Here is a 17846-nt window from a genome sequence, read left to right as displayed (position 1 = left end):
AATCTATACTAGATGCAGCGACAATGCTGGCCTTCACTTTAAGAAACTGACATGTACTCATTATAAGTCATTATAAGATAGTGACACAGAAACCCAGGTCATTGATTCTTCCCCTCACCTGATAGCTGAACTTCTGATTGGACATCCCTAGGCCACCACCCACTTTCACAGACACCTGGCCAGTCTTTGGCTCAGAGCTTTCCGTTGTCGTGCAAACAATTCTGCAGCAAACAAGAAGTTTCAAACCTGTTAGACACCATGATACTCTATTTATGTGAAGGCATTGCAAAAAGCTATTTTATGGGTCAGTTTACTCTTAGAGTAAACTACTTTAACCATGGTACAGTGAGCGTCGTTGTATTTCTTTATGACAATTTTAGAATTTCCAATGCTCCGTTTCCACTGGCCATGTTTAGGTGTACAGTATAAACGGTATATAGTTAATCTACCTGGTTCGCCAATAGAATACCCTCTGAAATGTGCAAATTGTACTGCTAAGAAAATGGAGTTACATTTATTGACAATACTTATTTACAATATTTATTGTCCAGAAACATATTATAAATAATGTTGCCATTGAAAAACTCTTGACTCAATATGGCATATTTGAAATAGTAAGGTATATGCTTGCTAACCAAACCAATGTGTAATTTCTGTCTCTATTCACAGACTGCATATTGTAGAATATTGGAATAGCTCCATGTAAATAAAAAGGAAAACTAGAGCCCAAGACTTCAATAATTATCTTAAGCATGTTCATCAGTACAAATTCACAGCTTGGATACCAAACTTGAATGCTATTTTTGTAATAGTTCATTCTGAACATGTTGAGGAAAGATAAGACCACCCATTTTTTTTGCTCTCTGCCAAAGTAGATACATTTTTGTAAACAAACAAGATTAATTTAACTTGGCATTTTTACAGTTCAAATTGTGAGATTTATATCAATAGATTAGAGAAAGTAGTAGTAGTAGTAGTAGTATTTGTCCTAAGTATAACATGAACCAGAAAAGACATTTGTAGAATTCAGAGTAAACATTTGAAAACACATGTACAAATGTTTTGAAAAAGCTTTCGTAACACAAAACATTAGGAGGTAATCAGTTTCTGCTTTATATCCAATAACAGAAGCAAAGGTTTCCCCCCCCTCACTGCTGCAAAATCACTAGACTCCAAAGTTACCCCTACCTAGAAGAGATTTCATATCTTTCCGTGTTGACGATACAGGGTATCCCAGCAACAGTTACAGTATGCTCAATATCCTGGGATTTCTGCCCCAGATTGGAGCCGGAAATGGTGATTGCAGTCCCTCCATCCACCAGACCCGTTAAAGGTTCAATCTGCAAAAGAAGAGATGAAAAATAACTACTCAGCACACCTATACTAATATATATATAGGAGTCACATCATATTCTAGTTATCTGGCACTACAATGTGTTAGTATTGTTCTTCCTGGTTTGTTTCATGAGCATGTACAATATATAATTTAAACATGAAACATCGTTACATCTTTCTACCATAAGTGTGTTAATATAAAACGTTAAAATATTAAATATTAAAGCCCATATAATCACCAACTTCTAAAGACTGGGGACGCATGCTACTTATTTGTCAGTTAAAAGTGTTAGTTGTTCAACAGTTGAGAGCTGAAAGTAATTTGGTTGGTTTGTTCCAGATGGTCTCTTAAATGACAGAATATACCAAAACACCCGCTGAAATGATGTCCTGCAGTCTTGATTTGAGGTGCAATAAGATGCTTTCAAACTGAAGTTCAGGGGAAGAAGGGGCTAGTGGTTGGTGGAAGAAGTACTCACAAAGTTAATGACTGGTGCTGGACAGGTCTGCTCTATCTCTTCCACACAGGACTCCCTGTAGACACAGCTGCTCTGGGTGCCCCCACACCACACACAGCCGTACTTGTGATCAGCTGTGTGGCATCGGCTGCAGTCTGAACGCCCCACCGAGCAGTTATAAAGAGTCACTGTAAAGCAGTACAGAGACACATATTAAGCACCCAACAAGGGGTCAAAGACAAGAGAGCAATTCTAGGCTTTCACCAATTCTGGGTTAAACACAGCCGCTTGAGAGCACAGAACACACAATTCCTTTACTGCAATTTTTGTTCTGTGGTAAGGGCTGACATGTTTTGGTCGACAATGTTAAAATACTCATACTTGACTGCATCATATCCAACACACCAATGAGAAAGCACAAACAGGCAAGTTATATTTTATTTTTAAATTAATTAGGAATATGAATCTCTTCTTATAAGACTTGCTGATGTTTCTCCAGCATTTGCAGACAGTATTAAGGGTCTTATACACAAGAGCCTTACGATACTAATATGTGACAATATACATTTAATAGTGTCTTGTCTTATTGGTATATGCATCACCAACAATACAATAGTGCAAATACATTTTCAAGCCTGCCTATAAATATCAGCCTTATGCCTGACCATCTCTATAAGGCTCAGCGACAAGACACTGAGGTGCTTGTGCCTCCTCCATTTTGTCCATTGTGTTGCCAGTTGGTAAACCGTACTTTCACCAGCCACTCACCATACAAGGACTGAGAACTGTCCACTTGGAAAGTGTCTCTTCTTTTGACATAGATTGTTGCGTTGTTCTCTTCCAGGAGAGCAGAGTAGGAATACTGGAATAATACAGTTGAAAAGGGGAGTTCAATTAGTGCAGAATTTACATGATCACATTAAACAGTCCTGCACATACTCTGCAGTATTGCCATACTTTGTATTGTATTTTGTTTCCCTGTTAAACTCTTTGGATTTTATAATGTAATATGTATTTAATTTGCTATAGCACCTTAGAGTATGTAGCCTTAGTACTATGTAGCTTTTGTTACAGTTAGTTGTTGAATGTTAGCCTGCATGGACAAAAGTGGTCTATTAGTAAATAATAATAATAACGATAAGGTAATAAAATGGAAAATTAAGTTAAAGTAGAATAATACATTAGAATATGAGATTCATCTTTACACATAAACCCGCCCATATAAATTGTAGATTTGTTTCTATCAGTTTAAAAAAAATAAAAATGGATTGAATTACTGGTTCTATAAACTCCCAATAACCAGAAGCAAACAATTAGCTGCATAGCAATCTCTCATTCATTACCTGTCTTACATTGTTTTTGCAACTGCTATTGCCACTACAGCTCTATAATACAGTTCTAGAAAACATTACAGCAGAGTCTGCAGGACAGAGACAGACCTACCTGATGCAGCTGGCAGGTGATGTAATACACCGATGAATCCAATTCATCAGGTTCCACATAGGAGTCCACCACCACGGTGCGGCCCTCAATCTCTAACACACACTCATAGTCCGGCTCTTGATCCTTCATGAAGAACAACAGGGCGCACTGTTATCTTGAACTGAATTCAAAGCTTTCCTTTATGAATTTTAACTGTATGCTATTGTTTGAACAGAGCAGTTGATTTCCTAAGCCTTTTTGCAACGTTAACACAATTGCAAATCATAAATAGGACATCAAAAGCTGCATTCAGGAATATTCCTTTACATTTGGCCTTGAGAAGGTGATGACTGTTAATAATAGACTTGTGAAATATGTTACAGCGATGAAATCTCTGACTTATATTGTTCAAAGGCTGAATTAACTTGAAAATTAAAAGATCACACTTGGCCTCCTTTAAAATCATATTATTTGTGTTTTCTCTTGCTAAGAGCCCTGTCATTATTAAAGTGAAAGCACACAGATAATCAGCATGATTTTCAAATTGAACTAGATTGTCATTCCTAGAAGCTGACTGCAAAGCCTGCTTCATGTACAATAATGGTTTAGTTTATATTTTGCAGTTGCAGAAATTGCAAATGTGATACATAGGTATATTAATAATTTGAAAGAAGTGACAAGTATGAGGTTATACACATTACTTTGGAAATCCACCCCTATTGATAATCTTGATGAATACAACTATAACAAAGCACACAGGGGAGCATGCACAAAACAAGTGCATCATGTGGGGCTGATAAAGGAAACTCCCACAGTTGATTATACTAAAGAGCAGACTGTCCTATTATGTGTGAGGTTGCTCCTTCTAAAATGGCAGAGCTCTATAAAATAAGACACAAAGGACCCTATCCACCAGCAGCATAAGACAAGTACCTGAAAGAGGTGAAGGTTCTTCCCCACAAGTGTGATTTTCCTCTCCACGTTGACGGGCAGAAGCGCAGAGCCCTGCACCTTCTCCACACAGGGGCAGGCTGAGGGACCCCAGCTGGCGTAGCTGCCCTCATCCCCCTGCATGCCCACCTACAGCAAAGACCACCCTCATTAAAACAGATTAGCACAACCTGAATCTGAAAAACGTGCCATTGAGTGTTTTATTAAAAAAAAGGTTTAATTACTGGGAACACCCTGGGGCCAATTAATTAGATCCTGTTCTATTCTCCCCAGACAAAGAAAGGGGGGCATCGTTAAAAATTGCAGCTGCTTTTTGTTGCTTCTTACGTTACACAAATCTGCAAAGGCCGTCTATCATGTGTGTCTATTTAAATGATAAGAAGAAATGTGGAGGACATCGTGCCTATGTCACATATTTTCTGGATAAAAATCTGGTGTTCTTTTGGGTATGAAGACCCTTGAATTACAGACAATTCTTAGATAGTGATAGCCAAAGTTTTGAATTCAGCAATACATACAGCCAGTTTTATCTGAACTGTTTATTGACGACTCCTCACTGTCACACTTACTATAGCTTCAGGGATGAGGTACATCTTGGATAATGTTGCACCGTGCTACAGAGAAAATCTCTGCTTCAGACAGCAGGACACCTTTGCTTGAGACTGAAAACTAAATGCTCTCCTAATCCAGGCATCTGGATAGCACATGTCTCGGTAGCTTGTAGTCATGTAACTCAATCGTTCTGGAGGGTTTAGGAGGAGGGAGAGGCAGCACATGGCTAAAATGTGATCTGTCAGGTTGGGCTTGGCTTCTGACCCGACCTATTATTGACCATCACTTTATGAAGAGCCTTTGTTTGCTTTCATTTCATTCTTCTATAGCGTTTGAGACGCTGCATGATAAGACGCCTGTGACTAATTAAATAACACCTTGATTTAACAAAATAAGAGGATTCCACTTAACTTAACTTTCTCCATTATACTACATTCTAGATGTTGGAGAGCAAGCTATACATTGTAACCCGGGCACTAAGCTACTCTTTAAAGCTGCTTTATAATGGAAATTTGCATTTGAACACTTAGAAAAAGAAAAAAATTACCCTTCTTTTTTAAAACCGCAGAATTGGATTTTTAAACTGAACCATGAACTTGTTTGCATTTTTGCAAACTGACAAATCTGATCCTTTTTTAAGTAGGTCACACAAATAAATACAAATATACTACTTTCTTTCCCCATTTATATGTTACTAGTCTTGGTTATTTCTGAGATGATTTTTCAAATCAACAAACATCAAGAATGAAAGAAAAATAAGAATGAGATGGGACGAAAAGACATTTCTTGGAAAAAGTTTGGTGGGGAGTGGATGGGTGGGTTTGGCGGTTGGGGTGTTTGAAGACTTCCTATTGGGGCTTGCACTCACCGGCAGGTAGAAATCAGGCGAATCATACTGGTAATCCAATTCCGTGTCGGAATCCAGTAAGCGAGGGAAGGCAGGGGAAATGTTTTCGGCATCGCCATCCCCAGAGAGGACAGTGGTAGCAGAATAGGTGGACGTATCATTCTCAACTGGCACTGCCTCTGGCCAGTACATGGACTCCACACTGCTGTCCATCTCCTTGTCAGGTAGAACAGATGGGGGCATGTCCGGGACCTCTGTGAATTCGAAGTCTGAATCTGAATTGGTGGGGACTTCCACGGGGAATGAGTCTTCAGGGGCTTGAAGTGGAGTCACGGTGGAGGGAAGGGGCTCGGATGGCAGTGGCTGCTCTAGGGAAACAGCTGCCTTCAGATCTTCTGTGCCACTTTCTTGAGTGGGAGAGGCCGTTACAGACTCGATGATGGTTGGAAAGGTGGGCGGTACTGGAGTAGTGAAGGAGCCAGTGCTGACTGGCTGTACGGCAAGTGTTGGGAGGAAGGTGGGCGGAGGATCGGTCTCCACAAATTCTGGCGGTTGGTCAGTTTTTAGCGGAGGGGTGTAATTTATGGTGACGGGAACTTCATCCTTTATGATGACCTCTTCTAGAGATGTTGTGGTTTCTGTCCGGGGGGTGGTGGCTTCAGTCAGGGTAGTGGGAAAAGGGGTTGTGGGCGATGTAGTGGGTTCTGGAGTGGTAGGTAGTGTTGTTGGTACGGTGGTAGGTTCTGGGGTCGTTGGGATGGTGGTGGGCTCAGTCGTGGTAGTGGATGCCTCCGTGGTCGTCGTAGTAACCTCAGTGGTGGTTGTGGTGGTTGTCACTGGAAGGGTTGTAGGCATTGTTGAAGGAGCTGAAGGAGTTGTTGGTGCCAAGGTGGATGTCGGGTTAGTTGTTGTTACCTTGATCGCCTCACTTGTTGTTGGTGGAGCTGGTGTAGGAAGTTTGAACTGGGAGGGTTTAGCACGGGGGGTTAAAGAGAAGAGGGAGAGACAAAGGAACAAGTAACAATAAAATAAAATGGAAATAAAATAAAATTTTAAACTGGTAATGGTGCTTGGGGCTTTGGGGCATCCGACATTTTTACAAAAAGGGGAGAGGTGGTCTTTTCACATATATTCTGGATGATGATGTGGTGACCGGATGTATGGGTATGATAATTATTGTTCTCATAAAATCCACTGTATATACTGGAACCTGGTTAATAAAAATGGTTCAAAGTTCTAACCACTGAAAATAAACATTAAAATCAAAGTCGAAGGAGTCAGTTCTGAATCTGCTTTGAAAATGAGATTATGCCAAGCATAGTTGTAAATAGATCTAACAGTTGATGTCAGTGTTGAGGTAATACATAATCACCGCAATACATACAAATATACAAATTAAAATGATAACTTGCCTTTTGAACACTATACAGATAATCCACAGCCAAACATACTCACCAGTTAGTATACATCATACATGTTAGTATTTCATTTAAAAAAAAACATCTTGTTCAGAATTCAGAATGGATATTATACAACAACAAAAATGTATTCAAGTGGAAAGAAAGCATCATTATTTAACTACAAAGTGACTTACATGCTCGTTGTAAATGATGACTCCTTCCTCACAGGTGGGCTTGTGGGTACAGAGGTGCTGCTGGACACACCAGTTACACCCCCATCGACTACTGACGCAGCCCTGACATCTACAGAGCAAAATAATGCAGACCACTCAGTTGCATACAACTGTACACCTTTAAAGAAAACAAATTGATGGGAAATTTATATAGTAATCCCTTGCTATATGAGCCACCAATATATGTGATTTCAGATATACAAGACACTAACATTTTTGTTGGTACCAGTAGGGAGCTCACAAAGCGGGCGATCGGAAGACAAAACATCTGAGGGTTGCGATTAATATATTGTTCGTCAATGAAAGATTTGTCATCAGCTGTTGCAACATTTTCTCTGTGATCTTTGCAAAATGTTCTGTTTTACATTTAATATTCTCTTTTAATTTTCTATTTCATAACTGTGATTTACTTAGCGTTTTTACAGCTTCATTAAAATGTAATATACTGTACGTTTTCCAACACAATCATCAGGAAAACTGTCAGCCCCAGTCTGTTTGTGGGGGACTCATGCATACCACAAGAGACTAGAAGATTTTATTTGTCATTTACTTAACAACTTTATGCTAATTTCTTTCATAACTGATATAGAATGTCAATGATTTTCATATTCTGTCCTTTATTAAGGAGAATCGTGGGTGTTGAAGGCGACATTTGTGGGGCTCTGGAAGCAATTGAAGATTATAAAATGTGAATCAATGGGGATTTCATTACTGTTATCAGCAATTTTGCATTACAACCAGTTTTCAGGGAATAAAATTACGATCGTATAGCAAGGGATTACTGTATTGTTTTACTCATCTGGCCACAGGAGCCTACAACTGCTGATACTTAGAATCAACTGCCCCAATCAACTTAATTCCAAGGGGGGAAATAAAATCACAGATTTGGACAGAGGAACCCTGGCTGCTTGTGGTCATTAAAGTGTACCTCTGTCCCACTGAATAGAATGGCTTAATTCGAAGGCATTCTCAATGTACATTTCCCACTCTGGTTGAAGTACAGTAGCAATATTATTCCTTCCTTCCCCTATCGACTGTGAAGACTGCTGGTGATGATTATTATTAATATTAATATTATGATGATGAGATGATGTACTCACGGCATGTTCTTGGACAGCTGTTTGACAGCAGTACAGTCATAGAAAGTGAACTTCCTGGACGTCACGGTGATGTTGAAGAACCGCAGGTAGAGGGTCACTGTGACGAAGTCTGCAAACAATCATTGGATGCCATGAGTGAGTCTCAAAGCCACCGTTCAGAAAGAAAAGCACTGAGGGCTACAGCCCTGTCTTTAAAGACAGATGCACATTCCAAACCAAATTGGTTTTCTGGTTTGAGTTTTCAAAAGGTGGAATCCACAATAATTGTTTTCTTTTGGACTATAAAGGACGCCATAACAAATCAAAATAAAAAAATTTAGTCAATAGATGAAAATAATCAAGTTTATTTATAACATATACACAAGTACTGAAGTCACAGGTCTCCTGCCAGACACTGGGAGCACTGTCGTAGGGAAAAGCAAAACTTTCCGATTCGAGCCCATCAAACCTCAACAGAACTCAAATCTGGTCACAGCTTGGTAAGGAATAGCTCAGATTCAAACCAGTATGGTCTAGACTAAAAGGCTTAACCTACTTTCCAAAAAGAGTTGCTTGCTGCTTGATTCCTTATGCCCCCATTAAAAATCCTAATACACTTCAAACATTCAAATTTGCAAGTTGTTATTTAGCTCAGCTACAGTAAAGCAGAGTAAAAGTTGAGAAAAAGCTTGACGTTTTAGAGAAATTAAATCAAAAGAACATCTTCAAAGACCCATACTGCATTATCACAAGGGATTATAATGGTAAAGACTGCATACATTAAGGATTTTATATATTTTAAATGCTCCTGAGGTTATGCTTTTTACAAGAACCCAACCTTCCGAAATATAAATGCTTCTTAACAAGCTTGCAGACAATACTGATTGACTTCAATTATCCAAATGAGGACATATCTAAATCAAGTTTTTCATTTTGCCTGCATACATCTGCCAAAAACAAACAAAGGAACAAAGGTTGTACATCATAATTGCAAATGTTTTTCCTCCTATAAAGGAAAACTTACTTGATGCAACACTGTGATAAACAATTTGCATATGCTTTGATGAACAGCGAGTTCTCAAAAAAAATCCATCCTTCTCAAACATAAAAATAGAATGGATTGGGAATGTATCTAGTTATTCAAAACCTTGTGTGCATACTCATAAACCTAATAACTCTCCACAGAGTTGGCTGAAAGTTGCATTACCTTTTTCTGAAATCATTTTACAGAATTTCACATCCTAGGCTGTTAATTAAAGAAGACAAGAGTTCGATTTTGTTTTAATAGCATAAAAACTCTTTGGAGCACATTAATTAAAAAAATAAATACAATTGTTGATTCCCCCACCCCCCCTTTTTTAAATGCTCTTATGGAAACTCAGCAACAAATGACTAACACTTCCTTCCACAGACTATATAACTCATGTTTCAACAGCTGTGGGAAAGACATAACAAAGGCAAATCACATCTCTCAGATGTGTTTCAGACTTTATTATGACAATAGAACTGTGTCGTCTTTCATGCTGAATGTGTTTAACATTATGAGACTATGAGGACTATAATTCAGTCAAAAGTTTTCAACAATCTGTATCCTCCTTAAATAATAATAATAATAATAATTAAAAAAAAAAACCTTTCAACTGGCATACTATTCAGAGTACAGGTTGGGCCCTTTAGTCCAGACATTGCTGGTTTGAATCTGGGTAAAATGATAACTGGCTAGAATTCTGCAAGGGGTGGTGTGCGACTGGCCAAGTGCTACGGTGGTTGGGTGTGCTCAAAGCTGTCTTTTCTTGACTTTCTCCAAAATGGCAACTTCTGTTGCTTATTAGGTACCAGTCCTGCCTAAAACTGAGCACTGAATATATTTATTTTCAAGAGCTTTGTACCATTTTAATGAAAGACGCAATAAATTCAATAAGATTATGATGAGTGTACAATACACTAGCAATGCTCTTTCTAGAGTTTTTCCTAACCTTTACTTTGATCCCACTATCTCTCCATCAGACTCACTCACCTTCCCCTTGGCGAATGGGTGGCACTTTATTGGCATCGGGTGAGGAGCAGGTGACGCCCATCTCGGTGAGTGCTGCCGGGCTTTCGTAGTCCTCAAAGAAGCAGGAATACGTCTCCTCGTCAAACAGGGCAGGCAGCTCAGGGACAGATAGGAAGATCTGAAGGGGAGAAGAGGGCGTTAGTCGTCCTGCACTGAGAAAGGCAATGCTCTCAGGCTCGATGGAGATTCTTAGCTTGCAGTTGACTGCCTGAGCTTCTTTCAGCACAAGCAGTGCAGTGACACAAGCCAGATATATATTCGCATGAATCGTGACTTGCAAGCAGCTCATGCAATAACATTTTTTGGGGGTATAGACAGAATAATAGAGAGGGGAAGGTGAAAGGGAAATGGACACAGCCAATCAGGAAGAGGCTTTTTTGATGATGATGTTCAAGACCAGCAAACAAAAACCAAAAACAGGGGAAAGTGGGAACATGAAAATCAACCAATAATTTGGGGAAGTATCAACATTCATATGAAGAAAGCACATCAGTCTTCCAATACTTCAGAACAAACAATGTATTTAGCCCTCTTGAGCTATTAATTTTTCCAAGCTATCCTGCTATTCTTTCTAGTGGCGAGAATCTGTCCATGTGGGGAGGACAGGGTAGGAGGGTGATCAAGGGCCGTGAAAAGTTCATTTAGGGAGCGAAAATAAAATCCCATGCTGCCTTCGCCACATCCGCCCCTTGTCCATTGTGAACCCTGAGGTGTAGACTATAATGGGAAACGAAGAACCAAAAGTCACCCATGCCACGTCTGTGTGAGCTACTCCTAACACTGCCAATCTACACCATGACCTTCACGTTCTGGAATGAAAAGTCCTCTCCATGAACCCGGCTGGAAGTGAATTGTATGTAATTAAGCAGAAGTGTAATAAAATAAAGAAGTGAATAAAGTGCAATAAAGAGTGACTAACTCTTCCAACATTACCAATTATGATTTTTCCCTACAATGTTAAATATATATATACAATATCAGTGTATAAATATTAAAATAGACAAAGTGAAAAACAAAATACATGCATCTAACTTATAGATGTGTAGTTTGCCATAAATCTACAACTGTGGTTGATTCATTTTTTGGGTGTGAAAATGTACATCTTAATGAATATAAGACTCTGAATGTTTCTATTTCACTATGTATTAAAAACGTCTCGGGAGCGAGAGCAGTAGAGTGAAACCCATACAGCAAGCAAGCACTTGAGAAGTGAGAGACTATGGAACACAAGAAAAGAATCCTTTTGAAATGGAAAACACAAAATATCTCCCCTTCAGCACCCCCAACCACGTACACTTCTTTTCTCCTCTCGACTGATATTGGATGGGGTCACAGACTGCACACTCAGGCATTGCTGACTAGAGTTGTAGCTCCATAGCCACTGGCCAGGCAACAGGGCCCTCATGCAGTCAGATAGTTGGCCACATCTGTCAGAGAGAGAGAGAGAGAGAGAGAGAGAGAGGGGAGAGATCAGCAAAAATATTCTCTGCATCTTCACATCTCTTCCACATACAGGAAAAAAAAACAGTCTACAAATCCAGACATTCTTATAAAGTCTGTGGAACTATCCGAGGCCAGACTGAAAAAAAGACAGGACAAAATGTTAAGATGTATGCTCTTCTTGGGTAATCTCCCTAATGTGTAAAATGCACAAGGTTGAATAAGAGGCTCTAGATTGCTGAAGGCAACAACATGGACACATCCCAAACCTTATAAGGTGCTGGGTAAAAATTTAAGATGAGTACCCATTCACTTACACATCACAAAGCACAGAGACAGTAACTCTATTGAAATCCTGGTCAGTCAACTAATGACAGAGGCCTGATTAGAACCTGCAATCTATGGACTTAACCTGCATTCTGAGCAGAGGCCTTAAGTGCTTGAGCCAAGTGTGTATCTATGGTGTCAGACCCTCCTCTGTGAAATCTATGTGCCAGGCTGAATTTAAGAATTTACTTACACTCCCTCCAGCACACACCACCCACAATATGGATCCTTGGCAGAAAGACAAGACTGACAGTCAAGATGCTTGGAGCATTCAGTAACTGGACGCTTTTCTACCTGAAAATAGACAAAAGACAAAGGAAACACATGACCAACTAAAATGACCTGTATATTACCCTCTTACCCAACTGGAAGATGTAGTGATGGTCCTGCGTACCTGATCACTGTAAACAATATAGGAGCTAATTTTATGTTGGTGTATTTTTGTATGTGTTCAATCAGTTGTAGGTGATTTTATATACTTTGACTGAGCCCTTTACCTCCAGACATTGTACAACTGTAACTCAAGAGTTTCACTTACCATTTGTATTATTTTAGCAGTTGAAAACACCAAGTTAAAATTAAGTGGAAATCAAGTGTATACATCCAGGACTGACAACAGGAAACACTTCTTAATTTAACACAAAATTGGTTTGATTTAGCTTTGATCCAGGCTGGAGCAGGGCTGAATACAGCATACACTCTTCCATCAGGAGTTGCACATTTGTAGATAGTAATGGAACCCAATTTAGATTTAGTTTATTCCCGCCTGAAGGAATTAAAGCTGAACTGACCATTGAACTAGTCATGATGTATAGATGTTCCTGTGATTGGTCCAGCAGAAAGTCACTACTTATAGCAGCATTTGGTTGGATGGTTATTGTGGAATACTTCTCCGCTTTCCCAGAGGGACCAAGAAAGACCTGAAAGCAGAACAACGTGAATTACATTTGAAAACCAATGATATGCTCCCATGTAATATCTGTTATAAAAGCTTTACTGCAGATTGCCCTTCACACAGGGCTTTTTCACTATGCCAACCTAATTCAATTTCTTTGAGATTTATTGAAATTAGAGAACGAGAAGCCTCAAGCCTGATAATATACATTTTTATTGTTTTCCAGAATAATACAAAAATGCCTTTTAAGGAAACGGCACATAAAAAGGTTGGGTATATTAATTATACATAAATATCTCCCAACATGCAAAGATAAGTCTCCAATGCTTTTTGCTTTTAGTTTGTTGGGGGGTCAGACTGAATCATACTGGGATTTCCTTTATTTCATAAGGTTGAGTATGGATTTTAAACATCCTGTGCTAGTATCAGTCTGTTGAGCTCGTTTTGCCATTGTATGTGTGACCTTCTGGACAGTACAGCAGCTGATATATATAGTTCTTAGGCAAAAAGGCAGAAAGTTTAAAGCTGGCTAAACAATATCAATAATATTAAGAATAAGATTGTAAATGTAATGTAGAACAGGCTGCATGAACCTGGCAGATGTCTATCACTATTAAATGAAACAAGCTTGTTTTTTTTTGATTGACAAGTTATATCTCCCACATTCGCCCCCTAAAAAATGAGTAAGTAAAATTCTCCAGGGTGTTAAGTACAGCCACTAAGCCTCCTCCTGTCTACACTCCTTCACCCTACAATCCCATCTGGCACTACTGTAATTTCCTGCTTCCCACAGCTCCCACGACATGGTCTAATGTCCTTTGCATGACCTAGGACGGATATTATTTCAAGTAACACTTTGTGACCTGCAAATGTCTGACACTAGCTCAGCTACTGACTGTAGGACAGTTCTCCACAAAGCTGCAGTATTAATCCTGTACAGCTTTTTTATACAATATGCTACATCTTGTATTACCTGTAGCAAAGTCATAAAAGAACTGCAGTTCATTTCTAAGAACCTGTATCTTACTATGTGATTTTTGTAATCCTCCTCAAATAAGATACTGGAGCCTTCTAATATATGACATCTCTAATCCAAATAATGAAATACAATACAGAGTTACACCAGCTGAGAACATGTGATTACCTTATGTAAGTTTCCTTTAGAATCCCCCAGGAATATAATAGTGTGTTTCTCCTTCATACTAACGGCCACGGCCGTGAGACGAGCATCTGGGCTGTCCAATACCGGCACAGCTTCCACAGGGATGCGGCTGGCCATTGGGCTGGGGGTGTGGTCTGATCCACAAGGATAGGCCTCCAGTGTGTTCTTTGGGACAGAAGAAAAAAAACAATTTGATAGACAACACAGCAAATTAATCAAATTCTGTAACAAAAAGTCATTAATTTACAGAATGAGGATTAACAATATGATTGGAAATACATCGCATTTCCTCAGAGTTTATCCAATTAAAGGTACTGGTATATGATCAAACACGTTTTTTCCGACGAGAGAGCTGAGACTGTGGCGTGAAAATGATTAGCAAAAGTGACAGGCAATGTTACGAACAGGTCAAAAGTCAAATGAGAAGGATGTCATTACCACGACTATAAAAAGATTCCATAAACTAGTGCCAAAACAAAGGGGGAACTAACAAGCTCAATTCACATTTAATGAAAGTCAAGGAGCCCACACTCCAACCAAATATGGTCATGACATTTAATAAAGTCACACTGAGGATGCAATTATAATTTGTCTAGCCTGGCCTTAAATAAATGTTTTGACAATATTATTTGAGAATGCCATTACCCCCCTGGGTAAACTACCACTCAACTAAACATCCATCTGCATTGACAGCTCTATGTACTTTTTCCATATATATTTTTTTACTCCTGACACAAAAGTACCTCAATTAACAGGTATTAAGCAAGAAAATGTAATTTTTGCAATTCATCATGTTGTTTAAATTGCTGTGCATTACTAGTTGTGAATGATTCAAAACCAAACAAAACCAAAAAACTTTCCTGTTCCTTGTAAAAAGTGGGATCTATTCCTTTCCTGGATTAATTACTATTGTGACCTTAAAGTAGCTTATCTAAAATAACGAAGCATCACTGAAGACTCATGGTAGACTAGATTTAGTCAAATCCACCCAGCAAAGACACTAAGACTGAAGTCTCACCGAGGGGAGGTTGGCACAGTTGGATTTGACCTCGTATTCGATGTAAGCTGCCTCCCCACCCCCTTCAGACCGCCCATCCCGTGTGTAACACAAGTCCCGCGTAACATCAATTCGCTGGTCGATGTCATCCAGCTTGTATATGCAGAGTGCCGACTCCTCGCCTGGCTTCCCTGAAGAGGCCTGTCGGGTCGAGAATACTCCCACCAGCACCTCCGCTGGGGGCTCCCGCCTCATGGCCCCCAGCTGGACACCAGGCACTCCCACTTGAACGGCCTGGAGCAGGTTGTAATTCTTGCTGTCCGTCCTGCACACCAGGGGAACCTCCACGTAGGAGTAGTAGGACATGTCATCAAGGCAAATCCGGGAAATGTACGTCTTATATTCCCTGGATTGGGATTTGAGGTCCCGGCGGTAGAAGAGGAAATAGACGGAGGAGCGGTGGGCGAAAGACTTGATGAAATGGTGGTCATATTCTGACAACCGCCCCGCCACAGCGAGCTTGGCGGTCTCCTCATAGGAGAAGATGGGCTCCAATACCAGGTTGCGGGTGGAGATGGGCGGGTGGCTGCTGGTGTAACCCCGGCCGACAAACAGAACCGGAAGCTCGTCCTTGGAGACCACAACTAGGCCCACGGTGGTCACATTGGGGTCGTTGGCAGCTACATACTGGGTATCCACTGGCCTCATAGTCGAAAACAAAACTTTTTCAATGGAATCCAGGCTGCTCTTATTGCAGATGCCTTGGTAGACACTGCCACAGGTGATCAGCTCCTGGCTGTAAGGGTTGACCAACAGGAGTTTGTTGTGGTTGTTGGTCATACGGGCCTGAGGACAGTGGGTTTTGGTGATAGGGGGCAGACACTCCTTGCTGTCTTCCACGGGACCCGTTTTCACTTTTGTTTTCAGCCGAAGATCCAAGTGCAACTGGAAGAGGTAGTTGGTGGCTCCGATGTAGACTGTCCCAATCTCAGGGTCTGGGTGCAGGGCCAGATGCTCGAATTTGGTACCATTTTGGGTGAAGGTTTCATAACCGCTCAGCACTCCAGCCCAGCACAGACAGAGCACGGCAGAAGTAAGGACCATCCCAGGAGGCATGGTGAACATTCTGGAAGATGTAAACAAGAATTAGATTTCAGTACAACCTATTGTGCAGATTATTGCTGTTACTTTTAAAACAAATAAGGAATGCACTTAAAACCGAGCCTGCCCCAGATTATCATGAACACAGTGTAAAGAAGTACTTTATAAACTGACACACAGAAACTCAAAACTTCAACCTTGTCACGAATCACAAATGAACAAAACACCTGCTTAATTGACCTGAATTAAATATTTTCAAGTCATTATTAATTCAAGACATGCTGCTTACATTGGCTGCCTGTAGTCAAATGAGTGTAGGGTGTGTCAGTGCTGCCCTGTGATGGACTAGTGCCCTGTCTAGGGTGTACCCTGCTGGGCATGTCAGGTTAGGCTCCAGCTCACTGTGACCCTGTACTGAATAAAGCAAGGATGGATGTATTAGACTGAAGTAAGAAACATAAAGCTGGAATCTGTTACTGGTGCACTTTTATTCTTCTAATTTAGTGAGACATGGCTATTTAAATGGCTCTTTAAAAACCATTCTAGGATCAGAGAAACTGAAATGTTACTGAACTGTAAAAAGGTGTTGGAAAAAGAAAGGGCAGAGCAGTATAATAGGTTTTGGATTGAACATATTCCTTAGATTAGATTAGAGAAGGTGTACATGTTTCTCACCATTTGTCTTCAATGTTCTGTTAGAGAGGCATTCCACCCCTAGCACTTCCAGCAGTGAATGTTAATTAAAACATTTCCCACAGGCAGAATCTAGAAAGGAACAAAAGGGGAAAAAAACACAACAACTTAGTACTCATACTGAAACCAATTAAAATATTAAAGTATAACAGTACACAGTAGGGAGTCAATGGCTGACTGGACTAAAGTTGTCAAGCGCTTTAAGTAAACTTAAATATAATTCAATATGAAGGTGAGAGATTTGGTTTTATGAAGTGCTGTTCTGGGACAGTTCTCTGAAATTAAGTACAACTTTATTATGATTATATTTCTTAGCAGACAACCTTATCCAGGGTGACTTACAATTACAGTATATCAAATTAATTATACATACAGCTGGGGCTTTACTGGAGCATTCTAGGTACAGTACCTTGCTCAAGGGTAGAACAGCAGTGTCCCCCACCTGGGATTGAACCCACAACCATCCACCTCAGAGTCCTAACCACTACTCCACACAGCAGTATACAACTACAATAAAGAATGCTCAGAACTACATCATTCTTTCACACCCAACACAAGATGAGAAATATCAAATACAGTCAAAATCAAAGCATCTTATATTTCAATCATCAAGGTGGTTTAAATGGTAACTCTGCAATGTTTCTTCAAGACAGTAATTAAACAAATACTAAAAACCAAGGTGATCAAGTCTGAATGTTTCGACTCCTAAAACCTCTCAGCCTACAATTGCAACAGAGACACTTATACTATAAACAAATTTACAAACACTGATATTGATCACTGATAAAGTCTCATCCAACACAAGCTTGTCTCTCAAGTCTAGTGCCTACTTATCTGATGACTTTTTATTTTGAATTTGATTTGTTTTTCCCCACTCCCCATTTTTCCCCCCCAATTG

The 17846-nt window shown here is 39.9% G+C and overlaps 1 protein-coding gene across 4 annotated transcripts in view; it reads right to left on the bottom strand.

Annotated features, from left to right (window-relative positions):
- plxnb1b (plexin b1b) overlaps nucleotides 1–17846 on the bottom strand; it is a 136308-nt gene that overhangs the window by 24386 nt on the left and 94076 nt on the right. For 3 of the 4 annotated variants that reach the window (XM_066698341.1, XM_066698344.1, XM_066698343.1), the window contains 16 exons: nucleotides 16931–17020; nucleotides 15176–16280; nucleotides 14140–14322; nucleotides 12892–13020; nucleotides 12294–12394; nucleotides 11628–11760; nucleotides 10295–10451; nucleotides 8299–8407; nucleotides 7160–7268; nucleotides 5587–6528; nucleotides 4149–4295; nucleotides 3237–3359; nucleotides 2562–2655; nucleotides 1815–1981; nucleotides 1189–1340; nucleotides 119–221 (listed from right to left, as the gene is read on the bottom strand). In XM_066698341.1, the coding sequence (XP_066554438.1) occupies nucleotides 119–221; nucleotides 1189–1340; nucleotides 1815–1981; nucleotides 2562–2655; nucleotides 3237–3359; nucleotides 4149–4295; nucleotides 5587–6528; nucleotides 7160–7268; nucleotides 8299–8407; nucleotides 10295–10451; nucleotides 11628–11760; nucleotides 12294–12394; nucleotides 12892–13020; nucleotides 14140–14322; nucleotides 15176–16279 (3753 nt within the window). In that variant the 5' untranslated portion in view covers nucleotide 16280; nucleotides 16931–17020. Of the gene's footprint in view, nucleotides 1–118; nucleotides 222–1188; nucleotides 1341–1814; nucleotides 1982–2561; nucleotides 2656–3236; nucleotides 3360–4148; nucleotides 4296–5586; nucleotides 6529–7159; nucleotides 7269–8298; nucleotides 8408–10294; nucleotides 10452–11627; nucleotides 11761–12293; nucleotides 12395–12891; nucleotides 13021–14139; nucleotides 14323–15175; nucleotides 16281–16544; nucleotides 16670–16930; nucleotides 17021–17846 lie in introns of all 4 variants that reach the window. The other variant, XM_066698342.1, reaches the window with a different exon arrangement.

Source organism: Amia ocellicauda, chromosome 3, assembly GCF_036373705.1.
Source record: "Amia ocellicauda isolate fAmiCal2 chromosome 3, fAmiCal2.hap1, whole genome shotgun sequence".
NCBI lineage: Eukaryota > Metazoa > Chordata > Actinopteri > Amiiformes > Amiidae > Amia > Amia ocellicauda.
The sequence above is the reverse complement of the archived record's forward strand: the minus strand, read 5'-3'. Positions and strand labels throughout refer to the sequence as shown.